Here is a 27,115-nt window from a genome sequence, read left to right as displayed (position 1 = left end):
CTCATAGAAAGGAGACTAAAAAAAACACCCTACTGACCTCACTAAAGAAATAAAACAGTCAAACTCGAAGATGGTATCCTGCTGAGCGTAGCCATCCACATGAAATTTAGCAATTAAGTTAAAAAAATATCGACATCACTCGATACTCATCATCGTGCGTCGAGGACAATTCCGCCCCCCCCCCCCCCCCCCCCCCCCCCCCAAGGGGGGAATAACGATCATGCAGTTGCCGAGTTTTTTTCTGCAATTATTGGAGGTTTCTTTCAACTGTCGGTACCACTACAGTAAATTCTGTCTATCGTAAACGAATTTCAAGGGAATATAATTTATTATTTATAAAAGTGCATCTCGATTTATCCTTGATGTCGCGTTTACTTAGGATGGTAATAAATGCGTAGAATAGTTCGAACCATTCGCTCGTGTTGACGATTCTACAAAGAATACTGGAATATGTTTGTCAGTTCGCTGTTGAGTGCCGAAGCGTGCATACGTGCGTGTAGTGTTCCATAAGTTCGTAAACAACACGTGTCGCCCATCCGTCGAAAGTGAACACAGCCAAGTGTCCCTGTCCCTTAAAGAAAAAATCCTACGCTCCCAACCTCTACCCGAATACTAGCCTCATAGCCTCACGACTAGTTATTCATTTGAATTAATTAGCTCGACCAGCTCGATGATGACCCAGGAATCACGACCAGGCTCTCCTGAGCAAACTCATAACTGCCCCGCGCTACCTCCTCCGTGGCAAAGGTGCATCAGATCCCCCCGCACCAATGACGCCAAAAGTTCGAAGAAAAGAAGAATAGAACTACCAAAAACAAACACAAACGACACCCGGAACGAACAAACAACAATTCAAGTAAACACTCACAACAGGTTCGCCGTATTGGAATCCTCAAACGACGCCATGGAAATCGTAGACCCGCCACCAAACCAACACACACGGAGAAGCCCCCCTCCCCCACCAATATTTATTGATGATGTCATTGACATACAAACGATGATCAAGTCCATAGAGAGAGATATCTCCAAGGATTATAACCTAAAGATAAATAACAATAAAGTAAAAATACTGCCGACAAACCCTGATGCATACAGAAAACTCACCAAGTTACTTAGGACCTTGAACGCCAACTTCCACACTTACCAACTCAAACAAGAAAGATCCTTCCGGGTGGTTCTACGCAACATCCACCACTCAGCAGACATTGATGAACTAAAATTCGAACTCTTAAAACTCGGCCACGAAGTCATCAAGCACCATCCATAAACAGATAATAGAAATAATAAACTTAAAAAGTTGAGGTTTATGGTGGGTCGTCGATTATGCTGTTCTCGTCGTAAACCGCGAGACTTTTGTGAAATGGACGTCGTCTATTTGTAAAGCTTGTAGGTCTGTGAGTATTCCCGAAGGCAGCCAGCCCATCCTCAAACATACGTCTTTACCCAATGATGAGTTAGGAACAGACTTGAGACACACCTACCACGAACCTTCCGCTACAACAGCAACATCCCCAAAACTCACTCTTGCACCAGTATTCTAAGAGTCAACACGTAACAGTATTCAGCCAGTGAACACTATATGTAACAGGATAATCAGTAAACTTAAAGACAGTGTATTCAGAGTAGTAAGTGGAACTCAGTGAACTTAAAGACAGTTGTAATCAGAGTATTGAGTGGAATAAATAAGGTAAACTAAACCTCGCTCTTTATGTTTATTATAATCCTCCACCTTGGGCGCTAATAACGTTCAAGGCTCGCGATAACAACCGATCAGTTGTGCCTGACTGGTCGTTAGTAAGTTGTGTATCGCAACACTAACCCTTTAGCCCTGGTCACCAGATTTGGCTGCGGGTTGAATTTCCGCGTCTTTTGTGCCGAAAGTCTTATGATGCTGTTAGTGTCTTTGGTTGTCTTTTGTGTTATTATTTTTCATTTAATACCTTTTTTTGTTGAGTTTATGGCGGGTTCCGCCTTCTTACTTTCGGTTTCATTATCGTTGTCTCCTAGTACGAGCTAAGTTGCTCAGCATGTGCTATTGGGCTTAAAAATTACTATGCTCTTTATCGCCTAAGCTACTTTGCATTCATTCGTATAAGATTTATCAAATTTTAGAAATACTTTGGTCAATTTTTAAATGTTAACGGCTACCAGAAAACAAATCACAATCATTTTATTCTTTACTTACATGTTATTTTTGTTTATAAAAACAGTGCCCAAAATTTCTACCATCTGTTGTCAAACACCTAGTATGTTTCCGCTGATAAACAATAAACTAATTTTTTAAAGCGTTCAATTCGTAACGTAAAGCATGGAAAATAAAGCATTCTGACAGTAACAACGATAATGGTACCATTAACCCTTTGGCACTCGAGAGGCGACTTTCAGTCGCCACGGCATTCCGTGCTGCAACTCCAGTGGCGAGCGAGAAGCGATAGTCCCTGTTTATGCTAGATTTCGATATCTCCGTAAATCCGTATATCTCGTAAATTGGTTCCTTAGCTCTTTGTGTTCTTTGGTAAGAAGTGTAAAGTGTTAGACTTTAAAATGGAGATAAAATCCCATATCCCTTCGAGACTATGGTTCAACTATGATATTGAAACAACGTCTCCAACGTTAGTTCGGATTCGACGAGCATGGCAAAAGTATTATAGTTTAGAAACCCTAAAAAAGTGGTTTTCGGAAGTGAAATTAGCTCAAATGAAGATGAACTTGATTTTGAACTGTTGAAAAATGAGATTAATTATATCAAGAATGCATCTTGGTGAATGCTTTATAAGTTATCATACAAAAAAGTACAGAAATTAATATTACAAAATCATATTTTCAAAGATGTAAATATAGATAAATTATTAGAACATGTTTTTGTAAGTTAATTTGCATATGAAATCATTTTACACTAGCTGTAAGACACGCGTCACGTATACGCTAAATCATCCGGAGTAGCTGCTACGCTCGGCCGAAAAAGTCCTCGAGTGCAAAGGGTTAATAAAAATAATGATAATAGTAATCAACGTTATATAACAATATTAATAATACCGATAATAACAATAGCGATAATAATAAATTGTACACATTATATATGGTATCACTTTATTATTTGAATATGTAAATAAATTTTATAACTGAAAAACATCGTATACACGATTTGTAATAATCATAAATTTTACATAACTTTATTTTTCTGTTAATAGTACTTCTTAAATATCTTTGAATTGTAATGTTTAACGTATAATTTTTGAGAAATACTTCTCGCCAAATTTTGCAGTTAACATTACGATACATAATATAAACTAAATAAGGAAATTTCCATTGAATTACACGAAAGAAGTTAAAGATAAAAACATTTTAACGTTACATACTAAGATAACCATGAGCTTGATTTCGACGACGACCAATCAAGTATGCGATCAACACAACAATCACTAATCCTGCCAGTGCACAGCCTACTACTATTGGTACAACATCCGGTGTATCAAAAGCGCAATCTTTAGCTGAAAATTAATAACAAATATAATTAATAAATATTAGTAACGCTAATGATATTTTAAAGAATAATCATTGCATATTTTTTATATTTCTAGCATTTTTCATATTTCATATTATATAAAATATATTATATAATATAATATTCCAAATTATCATTTATTATATGCCTTTATTCGTTTGTGGAATCTTGACGTACAGAATGAGACACGGAAAGCGTGAGAATTAACGCAATTTAGAATAATCACTAATGTTAATAAAATTGTACTTTTTCAACTCATAACTTCATTTGTAATATAATTTTCAATTAAGTAATATACACTTGAACAAATTTAATAATTATAGTTGAAAAAATATTATTAATTTTCGCTGATTTTGACACGTTTTTACAATTAGTAAGTGAATTTTTATTTTCAAAATCGTTCAAAATATTTTAAGCTTTCTATAACAAACTTTTTAAGAGCAAGAAGCTATTTTTACTGATTTTTCATGTTTTTGATCAATATGGAATATATAAAAATTCGAAAAATATATCCAAAGACTTCCTCTATAGCGTATCAATTTTTTACATGGGATTCTTTTTCTCTCTACAGTAATGTTATTAACGTAAAGATGTAATGGTAAAACATACCTAGTTATGGCAAAAATAAGACGCAAAAGATATAACTATTAAAAACATTGCCTAGAAACTAGAAACTTAAAAATCGAGAATTTATTTTTAATCTTTGGGTAATCAAAGACTATTATTCATTTTTTCTATAAAAATAAAAGAAAGAAAAAAATGAAGAGAATTCTTATACACATACAGGCGTTTATGCCACGTGTTGATTTGCACGCGGAGGGTATTACAATACAAAGAAGGACTTAGATGAGGACTTGCAGGATTTAGATGAAGTTGTGACAGCGACCATACCCAAATCCACGCCATTCCACACTACCTGACAATGAACCTTGAGACTTTGACCTTACCTTTGCACATGGCCCAACATCAAATTTTTCCCATTACGTAGGGCACTCAGGATCCTTTCCTTGACCCCAACAAACTCAACATATAAAAACTGCGGGCATTCGACCACGAGACTAGTCTTGGGGTGATCTTGGCCGTGATTTGAACAACTATTTTAATACTTTGTAACTTCGCTACTTCATTGTTATATTGTATTTAACCACTTTGATGAATAAAAGCATATAAAAATATTAAAGGACAGTCAAGTTAAGCTATTGCTCAGCTCTTCCTTTTTTATCACGAATTTTACGTGACAAAGTCGTGGCGTCGACTACACCGCCATGACCCACCGTTCACTTTCATAATCACGAATATCGCGAATATTTTGTTTAAATGATATTTTCTATTCAAAATTGCATCTAAACTCGCGTAATGCATTTCTGTTCATAAGTGATGACTTGTGTATATACATTCTTGCTCTTTTATTATTGATATTTAAAAATTGATCGAAATGTCCCTAACAATGAGATAAATCTCCTTACACAAATGGATATACAGTTTGGTCCAGCCAAATACCTATCTATTGTTGTATGAAGTAACCTCTGATGATAAAGTTACACTGTTTCAACGAACACGTGTAGCGGTAAAAATATTTTTCTCTCAGTGTCATTTTTTTACGAGATTTCAAGATTATTGTTATTTTTCAAATGGGATCATATAGTTATATTTCGTAAAAAAACAAAAAAGTTCATCGATCTTATTAACCATACTGTCCTCCTAATCATTTAATTTTGAAACATTATACGAACCATATATAAGACAATCTAATCGAATCAAGACGATTCTCAATGCAACGAAACTTATTCGGCAGTTTATTATCTTATATCTTATATTATATTATATCATAACATATATATGTCGAGTTTACATTAGAATTAGGGTTAGGGGCGTGAAACAAATCTTCGTTTGGGTTACACGTTGTCGTTATGTAATAGAGAAGACATTGACTAGTGCAAATACGATTATCATAGAACTGGAGAAGTAACCGTGATAATTAGATACTCGAGAAACTAATGACAATGATCCTAGGTTCAACAACGAATCCGCGGTCAACGGGATGATAGATGAACGTGGTCACAAAATCTATGTCGGACGCGTAATATTCACTGGTCGTAAGGGGTTACTCTTTTCGTCGATGAGATCGCGAGAAAGAATGAATTTCCGTCCCGATGATGTCACAGAGGAAAACTATAATGGGGTGTGTCTAAGGACACGAAATTAGATTAATGGATTAGATTAACATCTCATCTGTATAAGATTAATATCGTTGTATTCCAACAAATAAACATGTCGATTTATCGTCAAGACCGTTAAGGCCGTTGAGTGATATAAAACCTTCGAATTAAGAGCTTATATTATATTCCTATTTCTTATGTTCCTATCTTTATATTATATTCCTTATGGTTATTGCTCCATCATACCCCAAGAATAGGATCTGCGTGTGGCGAGCCATGGGACAGAAACTGTTGGAATGTTTACTGTCGCGTGCCGCCACAAATATTTCTTTTAAGGAGAGTTATAGAATTACTCCACACCTTTGTTAGACAAAGCGTTCATCCCGTGACCGCGGCTACGTTTAGCGACTGGCTGTCGCCTCGAGCCCAAGCTCAATATCACAAATCTCGAACAAATACAATCGGATCGAAGGATGACAATTGTTTAATTACGCCTATGATAGAATCTAGATTACGGTGTTAAGGGATTTTCCCGAAGTTCCAAAGGGAAGGCGCCGGTGTCCTTTCATCTCCGACATATATATGTGCCCTGAATATAATCTCAATGATGAGCGTCGAATCGACTTCTACGTAGTGGGAGCATCAACTGGTGGATCAAGCCATCCGGCTGAGTCGTTTCCATTTTACCCCGATTTTGGAGCCGAGTGTTCACTAATTTGAGTCATTTCCATTTTACCCCGATTTTGGAGCCGAGTGTTCACTAATTAAAGAATCCGTAGTCTTGAAATTTTCTGGTAAAATAACGATTGAGATAGTAGTAATGCGAGGAATAAGACACATTTGTACTAAACGTACATCTCAAATCTTGTCCGTTGCCGGTGTTAGTGGTTTTACATTAGAGATAAATACGTCATGTCCTCGCTGATAGTTATTTTAAAATATGATATCGCGATTGATCGTGAAATTTTAAGTCAAGGTTTTGGCGTAATATTACACAAAATAGCCTCGTTATGTGGAAGACAAATAATTAATGCCTGTAATAAAACCGCTGAAAACGAGATCGATGTTAATGAAGTTGACACTGATGTACGTGATAGTGATAAAAATCGATTAATCTTTCTTTTCGAAAATTCAAAGATCCATTCGTTACGGGTTTCCTACATACTCGCGTAAATGCAGGCCAGTTAGAAATACAATTAATTGATCCTAACATCACCGTACAAAGAAGTCCTTATAGATTTCGCGAGGATGAGCGCAGAATAGTACGTGAGAGAATAAGCGAATCAATTAGAGCCAATTATCATGAGGCCTAGTAATTCACCGTTCGCGAGCCCCATGTTACTCGTAAAGACGAACGATGGTTCAGATACATGATTTGTAGATTTTCGAGAACTAAATAAAAATACGGTCGCGGATCGATATCCTTTACCCCTTGTTCCGGATCAAATCGCGAGATTGCAAAAGCGAGATATTTTGTTAGTCTGGACATGGCCAGCGGGTTTCGCCAAATCCCTATTCATGCTAATTCTAGGAAATACGCAGGATTGGTTACCCTCGATGGTCAACTTGGGACAAAGGCTGCCTGTCCGTTTGAACAATCTTAATTACCAAAAACCCCAGGTTTTATAGCGGGTCCTCAGGCTAACTACACTTGTGCCGTGTAGGTGCCTCAACATCTGGTATTCATTGTCCGAAGGAACCGTTAGAATGTTTTACTGTCAGGTACCTCTATGGGTATTTCTTTTAATGAGGGTCATACTATCGCTCCATACCTTTGTTAGATGAAGCGCCCATTGACCGATGCTACGTTCGGCGGCTGACGGTCGCCTTGAGCCCAAGTTTATTATCACAAATCGCAAACAAGTACCATTGGGCAGAATGACGGCAAATTATTTAATTACATATATATATGTCGGAGATGGAAGGACAGCGGGATTTTCCGTCGGGAATGCTGGGAAAACCCCCCATTACCATAGTCAAGATTTTTATGTTTAAGCAATAAAAATAATGAAAATAACTTTAATTTTCCAACCTGGCTTTACGACGATGGGTTCAGATTTAAGACGACATAATGGGTCACTAGACGTAGCCACGGTCACGGGAGGGACGCGTACCTGACAGAGGTACGGAATGATTTTATGACTCTCCTTAAATACAAGGATTGAACCGAGAAGTGGGGACAGGAGTATATAAGGGCAGTTTCATTTGGATTGAGGGAGTTCTTGTTAGTTAGTCGTTGGACGAATTGCCGAGTGAGTTACGTTGATACTGGTCATCCCGTGGACCGTGGATTCGTCAACTAACCTGGAGTCATCGTCACTGCCTACCTGCCGTGATCAACTATCAAGATTGTAAGTACCCCTTTTGTTGGAATAAAATACATCTGTGCTGTACCACCGCCATGGCTAATTCCCGTGAAGATACATCCGACGCCCCAAACTTATTCCTACTGTGAATCCGACATATATTTTGTGATTTTGATATTCTTTTATGAATTTCTATAAGTATGTATATAAATGCACAATCTATAATATGTATGATAAAATGTAAAATCGTTTACGGTACAGAATGTTAAAATCTTTTTGGCCGTGAATAATGCAAAGTAAGCTACGAACTTGTGTTGTTGCATTGAAACATATACGTTATGTCCCCGTTCCTTGAATTAATTTCTATTCTATGTTTCATTTTTAAATGTCTATTATTAGTAATCAGTATTACTTTAGTATTAGTAATCAAAGCCTTAATTTTTTTATTTTTCGTTTTTATCTTATTTTGACTGATAAAAGTACTCTTTAAACCTTTTCACTATTTACTATATACTATACAAATAAATTAATTTCTGCATCATATGCAATTAATTATTTTAAATATTTTATACTTATACTTACCTAAACCAAAAACGGTAGAATTATCTACTTTAAATGCTTGAAATTGGAAATCTGATATAGTTAAATATCCAGATGTTTCATTACTGTTATTCTGTCTTAAGTTGAGCGTCTGTTGTTTCAAGCATCTGTAAGAATTTGATACTTTCACCACAAAATTAGGCACTTTATGCGCCAGAACCACTGATGTATCTGTTAAGAAGGATACACTTATATTTATAATACGACAAAATACATAGGATACTTAAAGATATAAAAGAATTATATGTATGTACTATGATATAGAAGGATTAACAAATGTGTTAACATATGACTCATGTATTCCACGTTTTAAAAAATGTTAACAAATTCACTGTTTTTGATAAAACTCTAATATTTGACTCTACATTTTACTTTTGAATTACAGAAGGAAACAGAGAATTCGAATTTTAGAAAATTGTTTTTTGTATTGGTACCATATAATATTCTAAGACTTTTGCAAGTATGCAAGTATGTATGTGAAATACATCGATTCTTCATACAAATTTTCTCCGTTTTGAGATATAAATATTTGTTTTTCAAATATATACTAGCAATAAAAATGGCATTTGATATGACACTAATATCTTGTTCTTGATATCGCAAGCAGATTCTTGTTTAACGAACTAAGGCAGCATACTTCATTCATGCTGCTTCATTCATCGTAATAATTACAAGTGAAAAATTTTAACAAATCAGATATTATCAGTTTACGCAATTCGTTTCATTAATTCAAACATTTGTCTATGACATCGAGAGAAAGAGCAAACGAACGAGAGAGAGAGAGAGAGAACACTCAATACTTTCTCAATTGCTAACAAATTAATTATTGAAACTAAACTACTGCATTATTTAAAATTACATCAAAACCTAAATATTATTCAGGTTTCGACAGCAAGTGTTCAGTGATCACTGTTTTATGAGATTTCGTCAATACTTTTGTCAATAATTTACTCACTTCCTATCGTATCATATACAAATTGCTGTTATGCTTATGAAGATACTGTGTCCCGGACTATGCAGAGCAAGTTAATTCGCATTCAATCAATATTTTTTCCAATCACGGATCGTAAATAAATTGATCTCTTAAAACGTTATGTATTTTAGTTTCTAGACTGACTTTATTCTCAGTGTGTTTACATTTTGTAGCTAGAAAGAACGTAAATAGAAATATCGATTGAAGCACCTATCTTCATGACTTCCAATTCCTCGAATGTTACTTATTGCATGAAAAAATGTTAAAAAAAAAATTAAAAGGTATTGTAGAGGATACAACTTGACATCATGAATATCAACTACATTTCTTCAAGAAGAACTATATTTCTTAATGTACTGATCGATCCACTTCTTTATTCTACACAAAAAGTATGTAGTAAGAATGTATGCAGTGAACGAAAATCGTTAATTCCTGAGATATTTATTACTCCTGTTGTTTTGTTCCACAAACTTCTAAGTAAAGATATGCATGAAACTATATCCTATACTTCAATTGGTATTACAATCTCTTTCATTTTGTAGAAAGAAATATAGTTTTTTTCATATTGAAATATGTTATTTCATTAAAATCAAGTGTATCTCACAAACCAGCAGTTTTTTTTGACACAAGCATGTTAATACTTTTTATAAAGAACAACGAATTGAATCGATTCTTGCAATAAAAAACATGATTCTATCAAAGGAAACAGGTTTGAAATTGAATTATTATCCAAATTATTTCAGATTTCAGTTATGGCTTCATTTTGTAATTAAATATACTTTACTAACGCTCTCTCATGAATGACTAGAAATGCTTTAAGATATATTAAAATTACATATTAATAATTAAGATCTCTTACTTAGTGTGGTATTTGGAAAATTTATTGGTGGAAGAACGAGCTCCAAATGATGAAGAGAGTAGTCATTCTCAGTTACATTTCTTATAAAATGCAGTGTCATACTAGCATTAGTTACATTTTTAGAAGACCATTCTAATGTCAAATTTTGTTCCAACTTGCCACAATATCCACTTGCTTTCGTAGTTGCATTGTCTACTGGTATATCAAATACCTTAAAGGATTTCTGAAAAAATACATTTTTTATCATTTCAATATTAATATAGTACTAACTGATCATTATAAAGATATTAATAATTATTTTTATATGAATTATTAAATTAAATATAAATAGTTGTGTGAAATCTAAAGGAACTCTTATAATAGGTTGTTGAATTTGTCTTAATATCAGCTACAATAGTATGAAATTGAAAATATAGTGTGTCTCATTTAAAAAAGTCAAGGTGACTTTGACTTTTTATCCCTTTTGGGAAATTTCTTATCTTTGTACTAATTTTCAGCCTATTGGAAGCTGATTGACTTGTATTCGAAACATTTTTTTATCACATTATTGGAAGTGCCTGAAAAATCGTAGCAACAGTTACGCCATAAACCTTTTATAAGGAGCTGAACTTTGAAGGTTATAGCATTACTTCGCATCACGTTAATCAAAGTCAATTAAATATCCAATGAGATAGGACTAGAATTCTTTTTCCTATTGTTCATTAACCAGATTAACCCTATAGAATCCGCGAGACAGTACAAATTCTATTCGGCATCTCATTAGGCTGCTCTTACAATTAGTCCTCTTATTATCAGTACGTCAAAACCGAACACTATATCACTATATGAAGATATACTAGTATTGATAATATACTACAAGCCACAACACTTTGAATTTACAATACATGTAGTAGTGTCTCCGAATGAATTGCGTCTAACTATTCCAAAATCTAACATTCAAAATCAACAAATTGACATAAAAGGAATTTAGTTTCAAAAATTTGTTGCTCGTGCAATTTCACAAAACATTTTCATCAATTTTAAATTTACCTCAGCGAATAAATCTATTTCAGTTCAACTGTTTAACAATGTGTAGTAAGACGTTCACTGCGAAATTTTACTTAATTTTCATAGTTGGTGTTGCGAGGCATTTCTTGAAACGACGAGAGTGTGAGGTTTACCCCATACCACGAAACTCGTTACATATGAAATGAAACGATATAAACAGATATCATTACCTTTTTCTACAAAAGTGTTGCATCTTTGCATTCTCACTTAGGATTAATTTTCATTGAATATAATATTTCATTAATTTAGATCATTAAATAATACCTGTTACGATAAAAACAATTACCAGATGATGGATATCTTTAATTGCACAATAAACGTTCAATAAAATACTCGTTTAGCTCACATCATGTACGATGTTTGTTGCCACAATAACCAAAATTGTTTGGTTTCCAGAGCCTAACATAAATGTTCTAAATAAGAAGTAGAATTCAAACGATATTAAAGATGATTAAAACGCTTTTTCTACAATAATATGGAACATTCACCTTTTCAAATAGCTATGATATAATTTTTTTAGCCAATATTGTAAATATCAAAAAAAATTTAACAATAGTACATTAATAACTTACTTAGGAAATTTTTCATTTACTGTATAAAAAGGTATATCAATATGTATCAACATTAGTGTATCTTTTTCTGTCAATTAAGAGATCTCCGAAAATATGATCTTAAAGAAAATCAATTCTTCATAACAGTATTTTGTCCCTTCAAGAAAAATACTTCATGTTTTAACAATTTGCAATGGAAATATTAGAACTGTTGAGTTTGGGTGAAAAACTAGTGTATCGCATCGCGGTAAACACGTTAAAATAGAAACCACGAATTTTCACTGATTATGATTACCTTGCAACCTGCGAATTCGCGGACAAACAATTTTTATGTGGAAAGAAGACCCATAAATGGACAATGGACATTTTTAAGATAAATGTTGACTTCAAGGGGGGCAGACCCGATGACCTTGACCTTTACTTTGATGTGTTATCAAGGACACCTCCTTTATTAACGCTCAAGAGCTTTTAGCTATCGCTCGTTATTGTTTATAAAGTTATTAATTATTAAATATACGACACAAGAGATCCATTTTGCAATAAAATTGATATATGTATGGCGTAACATTTGGTTATTATTGAAGGAAAACTTTATTTAAAACTTTAACACTTAAAATAAAAGAAAGTAACCTAACTTAATCTGTCCTTGGGACAAGTCTATTTGAATTTAATTCAATGATTAATTAGATTAGGATAGGTTAGATTATTTCGAAGTGAGGGCACAATGTTGAAGTTCTACATAAATTTTTCATTCAATGATAACCAGATATGAGTTTATTGGCAAAAGCCTGCAATTACTATTTGAATAATATAGTATACTATTGGTGAAAGAGATATACTAACGCCGTAAATTGAAATATTAAATGATGACAATTAAACTAATTGCAACTATAAAAATAGTTTGAATATTAGGTTGCCAATGTCATTTGTAAATTAATCTGTAAAAGTTATTTGTAATATATATTTGCATTATTTGCAATGTATATAAAAGGTAGCGAATTGTATATTTTAAAAACCCCCCTTCCAAATGGTATGTTATAAACAATTTTCTTAAATATACTACAGCACAAAGAATTCCTAATTTTATTCACGAGTTGCTGCCTAGTTTGATTTTCGAAATACATATGTATGTTTTAACATTTGATTAATTTTTGTAGGTATAATCTCGCTATATTTCTTCCACCAGTAGTATAGTATGTACCAAATTATAGCGAAATCTTAAATTAAAATATCAAGAAGCAGCATCGACTGACATCTTTGGTTCCAGGGCCACTGAGAATCATACATTATATTCTATTTTAAGGATTTATGCAATAATAATGATAATGATTTATGACTGACGATGTTCCATTTACAATTAAAAAGACAATAAGTATTTCTTATTACTTCAATAAATTGAATAACGAGTAAAAGATATTATAGTACAAATATAAATTTAGTAATTATATATTTTGAGTGACTTTGATATATATTATAAAGGTCAACATTTTGAATAATTTCATTTATACATATAACTGCCGCTCGACTTTAGTTTCCGAAATATAATTGAATTTGTACATATACAAGGTGTGTCCTCTAAGATTAATCACTAAAAATGTATGAGGTAATTACATATATGATCCATTTCAAATTTACAATAAGAACTCCAAATCGAATCTCGAGTATCGAAAAAGCTAGTCCGAGCCCGGCCGATTTTTACCGATCTAACTCGAATGTGTCGAGTTAACCGTGGCGATCGAGCTACCCGAATGATTAAGCTACTCGAATATTCGTATGCCTTGGGTTCCAGCCCGAGCTCGCCCGAATTTCACCAATCTTACCAACCCGTAAATTCGGGTACTTGCACATCTTTATTAATCACCATTTTTTAAACATTTCCAATAATCTGCCAAAGAAATGTTCTAAACAAAAGTTAATGAGTTTCCGGTCCGCCGTATATTTGGATATTAAAAATATCCAAACAAATTTCTTCAATGAAAAGCCAGTCATCTTGATTTTTATAAATGACATCATATATGTATTCTAAACTTTACAAAGTTATAGCAGATGAATTCAACGACTTACTATAATATGATCTTGAATTCAGAAATTCAAGCTGTAGTGTATGATACAAAATGGTATTATCGTTATCGTTGGATTTATTTAATAATCTTAATCTTATTTTGAATGTATAATTTGATCGAAATAATATAATTTTCCATATTAATATTTCTATTGATTGAACCTAAATTTCTGAATTCTAAATCATCGTAAGGTCATAACATAGTAGTTCGTTCAATTTGTCTTGATAACTTCAACTTTGTGAAGTCCAAAATATATGGCGCCATTTCACAATAATCCTGACATTTCATAAAGTAAATTTTTGAAAACTTTTATGTTTATATATATATATATGTTTATAATATTTATAATAAAAAAAATATATATCAAGTGTTGGTTATATAATAAATAAAAGGAGATAAGTACAATTTATATGGAATTTTGTAGTACTCTAGTATTAGTACTAATTAGAAAAATTGCAACTATGATATTAGAAAATGCAATTACCAGGTTATTAAAGTCCTATTACCGATGAAACAAAAATTCTGCTATACATATATCCAGCACAATGTTGTTTGCGAAGTCAATATAAAATCGATGAGATTTGCTCTGTTTCTCTTTTCTACATTATTCCTATAAAATTGTGTATAAATTATAATTACTTCTTTTCTTCTACTATCTAACCCAAACTAGTTGCCAACCGAATAATATGAAAAATATTTTGGTGTATATCTTGGAGACTAAAGTCGAGCAATAGTTATATGAGTAAGTGAAATTACTCAGAATAATGATCTTAATAACATATGTCAGAATTAATGAAACCATTAAGGTGTGGCCTTGTTTATATAATTAACATAAATATTAAATTATACTTAATTAACATAATTAACAATATAAACCATATTGACTTTGCATCTTTGTACAGCCCTGATTCACTTATCTCTATATCTAAACATGTTCATATCATACCAAAATGATTTTATGATCTCGCTATACTGTGGTAAAAATTATATATATATAAATATATATGTCGGAGATGAGAGGACACCAGAGACCTTCCTTCTGGAACTTCGGAGAATCCGTAGAATTGTAATTAAGCGATTTGCTATCATTGTACTTGTTTGCGATTTGTGTCTAACAAAGGTATGGAGTAACTCTATAGCTCTCTTTAAAAAGGAAATAGTCGTAACACTCGACAGTAAACATTCCAACGGAGATGCATTCTTTTTGCGATCTCGTCGACGAGGAGTAACGCCTTACGGTTCGTGAGTGTTACACGCTTGAGTTAGTGTATCGCGCAAGTAGATCTATCATCCCGTTGGCCGCGGATTCGTTATTGAACCTAATACCACTATCACTAGTATCGCGAGTGTCCAACCGCCACAGTTGATTGTCAAGCCTGTACTATCCATACTTGTGTTAGCAAACCGTACCTTTGTTATACCGCGACGATGGCCAGTTCCAATGAAAATTTATCAAACGCCCACAACCTTATTCCTGACCGTTCCCCGACATATATTATATACATATTCTAATTTATCATATACCATAATAATGTCTAAATAATATAATATATTCTACATTTAAATAATACAAACCATTTTGTTGTCATTAATATAAGAGATATTAAACTCCACAGACATCTGTACTACAATACAGGCTTTATCTGTTCCATTACCAACTACCCACTTCCCAGCAGTATGAACAGACAATGTAGAATTTACTGTAGCTTGTATAACTGCTGGATTAATTGTTGTATGTAAAATCTGTTTCGTAGTTGTTTCATTTGTATAACTTAAAGTAGCTGATGTATCTAATGACATAGCAGATGACTGGTGATCATTGGGAATAACTATACGAGTTTGGATAGGACTTTGAGTAGTTAAAAGCTCTTCTGGCTTTAATTTATTTTTGTTTGTGCCTAAAGGAGCTGACACAGGTACCACGGAAAGTATCTTATTTGATGGAATATTTGTTTCAAAATGTTGCTCATTTTGTAAAGATGTTCCATTAGTGAGAATACCTTCATTTTTAGATAAAATATTTTCTTGGCCTTCACCTGTTGTAAAATTGAAATATAATCAAATTAATCGAACACATTTACATTGACTTCTAAGTTAATATAATAAATTGGATATACATAATTTCATCATGCTAATATTCAGAACATTGTATAATTTGTGTACATGCACAGTGCATACATGTTTTTAATATATGTTCAAAACTATGATCTCTAACTAAAATGTTGCTTATTTATGAGGTTGAGCTCTATATGAAGTCTTGAAAGTTGTTTCACATAAATACATTTCCAATATCCCAATTTTTCTAGACTTCCTTTAATATTTTATGTCAATGATACTGTTTGGGTTAGAGCATTTAAAATGCTTGTAAAATATCAACTATACAACAAGCTTTCAAAACTTATTAAAATAACCAAGACCTTTGAGATTTTCAAAACTTCCAAGACTTTCAAAATTTTCAGGAGATTTATGGTACCGAATTCTATACAATGTGACTCATATTTTTATCCACATATACATATTTGATATAATCTGAAGTGATTGACAACTCATCAATATAGATCCTTAATCCTGTGAACATCGTTTAGTGTTTGATATACATATAATAATAAAAGAGTTAAGAACCATAAATAATAAAAACTTGTGTAAATATGGATTGCAAAAATCTTTGCTTGTGTCAATATTTTAGTTAGATCAATGAAATAATATAATTTTATTTCTAAACTATAACATACAAAATTTATTGCAGGAAATATAAAAATAAAACAAACTATATTTCGAAATATTAATTTAAGTAATATTTTTATCTGAAGTTTTACATAGAAAATAATTTATAATAGTAGTAATTCTTATTAATTAATTTGATAATTTTAAATATCTTATTATTATAGCTTTGATTTCTAAAATTTTACCATAGGTCACAATATTTTATCACAAGACAGTATGTCGTATTTAATATCCTAAATACGTTAATGAGAAATAATGTATAGTAAAGATAATAAAATTAAAATTAAACCATAAATCTACAGCTGATGTAATTTTGTAAGAAGAGACCTTATAAGTTTTATGTGTTTTAGGGGAAAGTAGAAATAAGAAATATAATTTCACGATACATAAAAAATGTTCATAATCCTCTGCAGAAAAAATAAAAGTGTATTTGAAAATTCATACCCAGAACGTGGAGTGCAGTAAAGCAAAGGAGTAGTAAAAACTTTGACATCATTAGAAATTCCAAATTTGCTAGAAATAAGCAAAATCCACTAAAAATTTGAATGTTTATAACTATTACGAATATTAGACACCAATATCAGTTAACGCAAAGTATGTGAAAATACACCGCGTATGACGACACAACGTAAATGTCGATACAATTCTATACTGTGTAGTTCCTTGGAAATGTTATTCACAAACATACATTGGACAGACTAAAGTACATATGTATGTGTTCTCATTAAGGGTTGGTTTACATTATTTCGAATTAAGTACGTTCTTTTAACATACAACACACAAGTGAAGTAAAAAATTATCTAAACTTATTTACTTTATCATTAAGCAAGAAAGGTATTATTTATATATTTTTAATAAAGTAAAATAAATAAATATATTAGTCTAGTCTCGAGTGCATACACACGATCATCGGTAATAACTAACTACATATATCGTAACCTATATATTTTCAAAATGTTTTAATTTAATACTATATTTATTAGAATAACTTACTTTCAATTCTATTAAATTTTTATATGGTTTGTAAAACTATTTCTCTAAAAGGTATATGAATTGATAAAATTTGATTAAAATTTAATTGAATTAAAATCAACTAATTATGTTTCTTGTGTAAAAAGAATTATTTGTTACCATATATGTAAATACATATATGTGCACATTATATTAACAAACAAATATGCAATCATGTACTTTATACGAGGAAAACGAAAGATAATTCAGCTTTTATATTATCGATACATATATGTATATAATTTAAAATTTAAATAAATGAACAAAAAGACTGAAAAATCTACCGTTAGTAGTTCGCCATTATGTCACTAGAGGGCTGAAATCTAAGCCACACTTCCACTAAGTTTCCCAATACATATGTGGTTTGTATTTCTTCCTTGGTAGAATCAACGTGATCGTGGTATTAACTACAAAGTATATAGGTAGTAGTATGATATATTTGCAATCTTTAAGTATATCAGTACATGAGAATTTTCTATTATGAAAGCTTTTCATTGTTACCTGAAGTATAAAAAAACACAATTTCTTTTTTAATACATTATATTAGAAAGAAACATTTAGTATGAGTCTTTAGCTCAATATATTACATGTTTATCTATATTATTTGTCTATAATTGTATTACGTATTTATAAAATACTTAAAAATATTTGTGCGTTATCATAACAAATTAAAAGTAAGTAATCTTCATTAAAAAGTATAAAATATTTAATAGTTTTTATGGAAGTATTAACTAAAATAAATATGTTGAATAGTTAACCTATCTTTAGCTTTAAAATTTCTATATGTATACAAAGAGTACATATTAATATATAGGTTAAGATACCTATATATTTAGTAAAGGAAGTACATCTTTCATTTGGACTAATATTGCTAATTAATATACTGCTGAGATTTTATTTTTTTTAATATTATTGCCTGGTTGTACTATCTTATTTATAATAAATGTTTAGATTTCGTGAAAAAAGAATTATATAAACAAGAATTTGTACCAATAATTTTCATGAAAATATATAATTGAGAGAGAGAGATTTTTAATCTATTTTAAATAACTAGACATTAATACTTTATAAAATTGATAACAATATATAAATATCAAAATAAATCTTAGGTTACTTTTTACAAAATGTATACAGATGGTCACAAAAAGATTCAGATACTGCGTATTTTTAGTTTCTAAGCTTTATATTTTTAGTAGACATTCAAAGACCAACAAAAATTATATTATACTATTACACTATACTATGAAGATAACAGGAGAAAAAATCTTTTGAGTTATTGTTTATTGTTGTCTGCATATTAAAAGAAATACTGAAAGAGTAACAATTTTTATGTCATAGAAAGTTTCAGACACAAGATATCAAGATGTCAAGTTGCAAGTGTGCGTTATTTTTGTTACCAATCTGTTCAGAATAAGTCGCAAAAGTTTGAAATTGAATATTTATATTTGTTTTTTATACATGATTACCATGTAAAAAAATACAACAAGTTAATTTTGTAAACTGTGGTACATATATTTCAAGAAATATACATATATTTCATAATAATTTAATTTCAATCATAGCATTTCCAATCATAATAGTTACAATTTTTTTAAATAGAGGGTAATTGTGATTGTCGAAATAAAGCAAAAGATATATTAAACACATATGATGACATAAAAAATCATATGAAGTTAATTGTTTTAATCTTATGTCTTGTATATCATTAAATTTACCTTAATAGTTACTCTCAGATGATATGATATATAAGCAATAGTTTTCCAATTTGAAGAAAAAATAAAATTATTTCAATTATTTGAGACATATTTATTTCCAACATTTAGTTTATATAATTTTATTGTTTGAGAGTAGTAATGAAACTTTTAGTTCTTCCATTTTTTCCTTTTTTAATAGCTGTTTATTGCAACAGAAATATCAATTCATAACAAAGCAAAAATTTTTAAAATTTATATTACTAATCAATATGTAGAAGAAAAACCATTTTATTAAATATTATGTATTATTTTTAGAAATAATGGAGATGGATTATGATGAGGATCGTGGAGCTTGGACAGAAGAAATGACAAGAAGTGAAGAATGCATAGGAGAAGATAGTTTTGATAATCCTCAAGAGATATTAAATGAATGCTTGGATAAATTTAAAACACCAGATTACATTATGGAGCCTGGTATCTTTGCACAACTTAAAAGGTATAGTGATTTATTAAATAGTGCAGTTCACATTAATCTTACTCATTATAGATATATAGTATATTGAATGTATCTACGCAGTTTGCTTCAAAATTTGAAACATATTGCCGAATCATAAGCCAGAGAAACTTAATTCTTATATTGCTAAACAAAATGATTTAGATATTATATATTATATTATATTATATTATATAAGATATTAGGTAATTATTTAGAAGTTTAGCTTTAACAGTGATTTCACTGGTTTTCGAATATATTGTAAAACCCAACATTTGGAACAACTTTTCCTTTCACGAAAATGTTGGATTCTCTTAATTTCCAAGATATTCCCAAGAAACCATCTATAGTGTCAGTACCACACACAGTAAATCCTGCCTATAATTGTGCGTCTGCAACAGGGTATGGGTTGGTGTTGATTACTGACCGACCCATGTCAGTTGGATAAAATGACACCTAACTCAAATCTATATGAACTATAAATAGAAGATAATTCGGGTGGGATCTTGATATACTTGTATTACTCGAGATCCTGAAATTCGATTCGAGTATCAGCAATAGATTTATGTATCAGCATGCTAAATAATTAAAAGTGGGCAGCCTAATTTTTTGTCAATTTAACAAGTCGAATGGGATTGGCAAGGCTCAGAAGCCCAAAATCCAACTATTAGGAAATATTAAGAGGAGATAAAGATATAAAAAGAAACGATGATAATAAGCTTTACATGAATAAATATTCATATTCAAAATTTATATTTAAAATTTTGGAAGAAAATTATTTTTATTTTAATAATAATTTTGCAAATTTGAGATTGTAGAATATTTGACTTCTTTGTATAGAATTTGTAGCGAATAGTGTGTTTTTATTTGCTTATGGTTTTTTTATTTTAGTTTTATACATATTTCGTTTTGTGAAGTTATTGTACTATTTTGTAATTACTTTATCTCCTCCTAATAGCTGGATCTTGGGCTTCCAAGCCTTAAGTCGATTCATGCAATTTTAATTGACACGAAGTTAGGCTGCTTGTTCATGCTGATACATACTTCTATGGTCGATACCCAAATCGAGTTTTAGAATCCCGAACCATTCGGGAGCCCGAGTGATATGGATATGGAGATCCCGCCCGAACTTCTACTGATCCATCCCGAAACCCTGAGAAACAGGGAGGGTCTGCACATTTCTATATATTTTATCAAATCTCATAATAATCATTTCATGTTTTCATATTAAACAATCATGAAAAGACTGAAATAAAATTCTCTATTATAGAATTTATAATTATTACACAAAAATTCATTATGTATATTTAATGATGAAATGGAAACTAAATATTGATGATATTCCTCTTACTACATTCATTAGTTTTATTTAATGAATTTTATTAATACAACATTGTTATTACCTGTAGATATAGGTAAATAATGGATTCATAATTTTATAAAAAATTAAATAATGTTACATACGGGATGAAATTTTCATTTAATGGTACAAAAATATACAAGTAAACATTCTCTGATTTTAAAGACAATATTTGGTAATAATGTTTCTTTGATTATAAGTTACTATGGTCATTAAACTAGTTTTTAATAGAGATTAAAATTTTTTTATTTAATAAAATACTCTCCATTACTTATTTTCCTGCAAAATGTTTTAATAAAGTATATATAGTTTAATCTTTTCTTACTTTTTATTTATTTTAAACAACTATTTAGATTATTATATGGAATGATTACAAAAAGTATTTGCAAGCCATTATATTTATTATAACATTTATATATTAATTAATTAGGTCCCAGTATATTAAATTTTATATCACATAATAGTACTATAGTATAGTAATATTAGTTATATAGTAGTGTTTTCATGTGATTATAAATCTAGAATTTGATAAAGGAATGCTTTATTAGAAAGTAAGGATATGTGCTTTTTTGTAGCTACTATAGATGATGTTAATTTCAATATGTGTATTTAATTATGCACTGGTGCACTGTTTGTGAAATTTAAAAAAAATGTAATGATATTTTTTATATTATAATATATCATTATTTTTCCCACTTTATAGATATTTTCAAGCTGGTGGAAACCCAGAACAAGTGATAGAGTTGTTATCTAAAAACTATACAGCTTGTGCTCAAATGGCAAATCTTCTTGCAGAATGGCTTATTCTTGCTGGAGTTAAAGTTACAGATGTACAAGCAATGGTAGAAAACAACTTAAAAGATATGATATTGAAAACATTTGATCCCAAAAAAGCAGATAAAATCTTCACAGAGGAGGGTGAAGTAAGTTTTTTAATCCTTCATTGATTTTTGAATTAAATATTAAATCTTAGTCAATACTTAAAGTTCAATATTTTGTGTATCAGACTCCTGCTTGGTTAACGGAAATGATACAACATCCTACTTGGCGGTCACTTATTTACAGACTTGCAGAAGAATATCCTGATTGCTTGATGTTAAACTTCACTATAAAGGTAAGATTTCTATTAAAATATTGCTTTTATTCAAATAGGAATTGTTGGAAATATTGTTATTACATATATAGATAAATATAATAGTAGTAATAACATTATACATATAAGAGGTGTGCTCTTTGAACTAAATTCTTCTGCATTATTTGTAGTGTATTATTTGAATCACTTAGAAGTCATGCTAACTAATTCTATAAATTAAAATGCATAGAAAAATGACAATTACAAACATTTTTAAATGTACCTCAGAATTTACCAATTTTTATACTTATAACATAGTTTAATAATAATTCTATAAAAACAAAGTTTTTTTTGAGATGTTGAATATTAAAAAAATAATTTGTGCAGAATTTGAACTCGATTGAATAACGAAAAAGCATGCCCCTGGGTCCTTAAACATTAAAATAATTATTTAAGTATTTATAATAAAATCAGTTTTATTCGATTATTTTCTAAATTATAGATTATATAAAAATTATGTCAGACGAAAGTTATAAATATAGCCAAAATGCACTTTTTATGTTATATTCCTTTTTTTCCGTATAACGGACGGTTTTTGAAAATATAAATGAAAGACTGTGTTACGATCTGGCCTTGATCTTCGGTGTTCGTAACAGTTAGATTTTTCGAGTTATATTTAAATCAAAATGGTAATTGCTGCCACCAGAAATAGTTATTAACTATTTCGATTAATTCGACTCTCATTCACTATTTTTGGAACAAGGCAAACGACTGAATTTTTATCATTAATTATGAAAATGAGGCAACTGTATCTCAGATTTATAAAAACACCTTTTTTCGTAATGTATTCTTATAAAAATCGTTGCGTAGTAAATTTACCTGTGTTAAAAGTATATACAACATGGTGAAACCTTTCTAGGGTGTACTTATATTTCTTAATTGTATGAACCACGAAACCTTAAATATCTCATTAATAAAGAAAATGGACTTATCCTATTTTTATAATAAGTGGCTTATATGTATTTATATTTGGAAGAATTCATCTCAATATATCTGAGATTTGTTCGTCTTTGTTGATTATTAATTTCATGATCATAGAAATTTCTGGTTAAAAGATAACTAGCAGATTGAAATTTGTACACAAATTTTGTACATATATGTATCATCAACTTTTATTATATTACACAAGTAATTTGCAATAATATAATTTTTGCACAATTATATATATGAAATATTTTACAAACATTTAATACGTACTATACAAATTTTATTGAATTTTTGTATCCTTTTTACATTTCTTACAGCTTATATCTGATGCTGGATTTCAAGGTGAAATTACAAGCATTTCAACAGCTGCACAACAAATTGAAGTATTTTCACGAGTTTTAAAAACTGCAATTGCTGGATTTTTGCAAAATACAGAAGATTGGCAGTCAAGTATACAAGAATGTGCAGTAAGTATTATTATTTATGATTTATATTCTGAATCAATTTAAAGTATAATATGTGTATATTATATTTCATACACATACAGAATAAGATTTTTGGAAAGTCTTTTAAGCATAAAGCAATGTCCTGTATAAGAATTCAAGGGCAATATAATATGAAGAAAGGAATTTGTTACGTGAAGGCATTCAAATCAAGTGAAAGTCACTTATATTTTTTTGGATATAGTTTTTGAATGTATTTTCTATAATATAACACACAATAATAAGGTAAATTTAATTATATTGTTTTGTATATAATTTTCTTAAAAATTGCAGAATGTAAAACAAGAAATATAATTTAATTGTAAAAATGTTTAAACAGTCAATGAGAAATTAAGAGAGATTATATTGAGAGAGTAGTTATATATGTATAAAAATTTTCTATCTTTATGTCTTCAACTAGCATAATTCTGACTGCATAGTTCCTTTTTGTAAATACTTGAAATCATTTTTGTACACATAGTTTCATTATATATATATATATATACATTAATAGATAACCTATTAAATGAAATAACCTATATATATGATAATGTAATTTCTTATTCTTAATGTTGCAATCTTTTTGTCTCTTCACAAATTATTCGAATTCACAAGAAGATGATTGATAATACCTGTTATATAGAAGTTGGATTAAATAAGCAGAGAGTACATTATAATTGTAATTTAAAATATGTGTCCAGGTTCATTTCCGTTCCAAATTCTATACCAAAAGCATTCTATATAGAGTAATTCATTTTTTAGTGTAATTTATATCTATAAAATTGGATTCTAATTTAAATATAGTTTCCAAAGTGTTCATAATTATACAATCCTGCTGCATTTTCACATTCAATTTATTCTAACTTATTTCATTGGAATTGAGATTTAGTAATTGCAAGAAAATGTGAATGACTTCCAATTAATTATTTATTTGCTATTCTGTCACAATATATTACTCTTCCAGAGTAATGTCATTTTTATGGAGGCAATAACATAAAATTTGTACGCCAATAGCTTTGATAGCAGAAATAAATAAAATCTATGCCTGGCTGGGTGGACATGGACATGGGATGAGAGGTACACTGTTAAACTTATTAAAGTGGTATAACTGGAAAGTGATATTTTGCTGAAAATATAGAAACTGAAACTTCTTGTACTAGGAAATGAAACAATAAAATATATAAAAAATCAACTCATTAATGAAAGTTCAACCCTGGAAGTCCATTAATACAGCAAATCCTTTCTGGTAACTCATTAAAGGCTGTCGAACAGTAATTGCAATTTCCTAATTTTATTTAGGCTAAAACTTCGTGTAACAGTAGATTATATCCGGAAATATATTTGAAAAACTCATATCAGACCATTGAAATCGCCGTGCGGTATGATGAGCCGCGTGTTACCTGATGCGGATGTCTCAACTTTATATAAATAATAAAACACCCCTCTCAATCATCTTAAACTTCTCAATCATCATCCTCGGAATTCTGATCTTCGTCATTCTGACATGAAATCAAGAATCAAATTCAAAATGTAAATCATCATCCGAAAACATATGGTAGTAATTTTTACAATAATAAAACTGATCGTTTATTAAATTAAATGAAAAAAAAAGAGAAAAATAAATTATGTTTGCCGGAATCATGTTCTTTATGTCAATTGTTCGCTAAGATTCAAAAAAAAATTTAATGCTGCTAGGGCATTCTTTTACATATTTCAGGATAAAATCTGCTATTACATAAAGGTTCAGTCTAGATAAAATAAAAAAATTGTAGTTACCATACAACAGTCTTCCATGAAATACCGGAAAGGATAATTTTCTACTAAACTGAGGATAACTACTCCACTAGAGGGTTGATTTTTTATATATTTTACTGTTTCATTTTCAACTTCTGTACTTTCCGCAAAATTTCACCTTCAAGTTTGACATGTTTGACAGCACATTTCTCTATCTCCCATCCCTACGTTCGTCCAGCCAGGAATTGAATTTGTTCGTTTTTGTTATCAAAACTATCGACACACAAATTTTTAAAGTTTATATTGACTATTATATTGACTACGTAGCAATGACGCTAGTTCCAGGACTATATATAGGGTGTTCTGCTATAGGTGTAGAAAAATTTAAGAGGTGATTCTTGAAACTAGAATAAGGGAAAAATCAAGAATAAAAAAATCGCGTTTTCGGCTAATTTTTAATTGTTAATAACTAAAAAACAAAGTAGAAAACACAATCTTTTTATTCTTGATTTTCATCTTATTTTAGTTTCAAAAATCATCCATCAAATTTTTTTACTCGCTGTATTAACCGAATGTATAGTCCTGACTGTATGTTTAGCCTATGCCAGGCATCATTATCTTCATACAGTATAGATTTATGAATTGTAATTCCTTTAACTCCACCTTAATGAACGCTTTTGTTTTCTGGGAGTTCCTGCTTTCTTTTAGATTTTAATCACCTTCTTCCTTTTTGCTCGTAGTTGCTTTTTATTATAGAGGGACGATATACATATATTTAAAATGTTACAGTGTGTATTTGTATTATAGTAAAAAGTATATTTTTAAAATATTATAATGTCTTTATATAATTTTTTTTTGCCAGAAAATGGTATGTCATGGACAACACACTTACGTCTACAGTCAAGTATTGTTGCAAATTCTTGCACAAGAATCACGTGGTGGATTTATGATGAAAAGGCTTTCTCAGGAAATCACTAAATGCGCTCAACAGAAGTAAGAAAAAGTTTTTATTACTTTATCGAGTATATACAGTCAGAGAATGTTCAATTGTTCTCAACTTAGGATCAATAGAATCTAATAACAAAGAATATTAATAAGTTTGTTTTCCAAATTTCTCTAATTTGTTTAAACAGAGAGCACAAACAAACAGAGACAACATAAATTATCATATGGTTTTCTTAATATTTTGATTATCTTAACTCTTCAGCCACACGATAAAATGTATTATCGATCATAGGACATCGTATACATGCATATGATATTACACTTGATAATGTCATGTAGCAAGCACACAATGTATAAGTAAAGTAATGATAATGATAGTAATGACTAGATTAAGAGGCTAGTAATAGTAACAAGAATAGAGAGAAATGCGGAAATTGTGTAAGCTTTAAAGATTAATGTTTGTTGCTTGTTTATTTACAAATATAGGGAAATTTTGGATTTTGTCAGAAGATAAACATAATGTGCCGTTTTTTTTTACGTGATGGAAATC

General features: G+C 30.3%; 2 protein-coding genes and 2 long non-coding RNA genes across 14 annotated transcripts in view; 2 read left to right on the top strand and 2 right to left on the bottom strand.

Moving 5' to 3' along the window:
* Positions 1-3,073: 3,073 nt before the first annotated feature.
* On the bottom strand, positions 3,074-17,505 carry LOC100744821 (lysosome-associated membrane glycoprotein 1). The gene is made up of 5 exons (XM_003492375.4): positions 17,232-17,505; positions 15,639-16,099; positions 10,403-10,625; positions 8,553-8,741; positions 3,074-3,491 (listed from the first exon to the last, which is right to left on the bottom strand). Exons 1-5 carry the CDS (start codon positions 17,281-17,283, stop codon positions 3,352-3,354), a joined length of 1,065 nt encoding a protein of 354 aa, XP_003492423.1. The 5' UTR covers positions 17,284-17,505; the 3' UTR covers positions 3,074-3,351.
* Positions 10,715-11,425, bottom strand: LOC112213498. Its single transcript, XR_004462403.1, has 2 exons — positions 11,032-11,425; positions 10,715-10,959 (listed from the first exon to the last, which is right to left on the bottom strand). It is a non-coding gene; the product is annotated as an uncharacterized LOC112213498 (long non-coding RNA).
* LOC117152136 overlaps positions 14,799-27,115 on the top strand; it is a 20,244-nt gene continuing 7,927 nt past the window's right edge. Inside the window, exon 1 of the long non-coding RNA XR_004462404.1 lies at positions 14,799-14,869. This is a non-coding gene — a long non-coding RNA (uncharacterized LOC117152136). The remainder of the gene's footprint in view (positions 14,870-27,115) is intronic.
* The window catches only part of LOC100744501 (negative elongation factor D), a 15,579-nt gene continuing 5,945 nt past the window's right edge, over positions 17,482-27,115 (top strand). For 5 of the 11 annotated variants that reach the window (XM_024370269.2, XM_033322872.1, XM_033322873.1 and 2 more), the window contains exons 1-6: positions 17,482-17,542; positions 19,808-19,988; positions 22,049-22,268; positions 22,352-22,459; positions 23,722-23,871; positions 26,483-26,613. In XM_024370269.2, coding sequence (XP_024226037.1) covers positions 17,497-17,542; positions 19,808-19,988; positions 22,049-22,268; positions 22,352-22,459; positions 23,722-23,871; positions 26,483-26,613 — 836 coding nt within the window. In that variant the 5' untranslated portion in view covers positions 17,482-17,496. The other 6 variants (XM_033322875.1, XM_033322876.1, XM_033322874.1 and 3 more) reach the window with 6 other exon arrangements.

The sequence above is a fragment of the Bombus impatiens genome, unplaced genomic scaffold (genome assembly GCF_000188095.3).
Source record: "Bombus impatiens unplaced genomic scaffold, BIMP_2.2 scf_0707, whole genome shotgun sequence".
NCBI classification, from domain to species: domain Eukaryota; kingdom Metazoa; phylum Arthropoda; class Insecta; order Hymenoptera; family Apidae; genus Bombus; species Bombus impatiens.
Note: the sequence above shows the minus strand (reverse complement) of the source record. Positions and strands in the feature narration are given on the sequence as shown.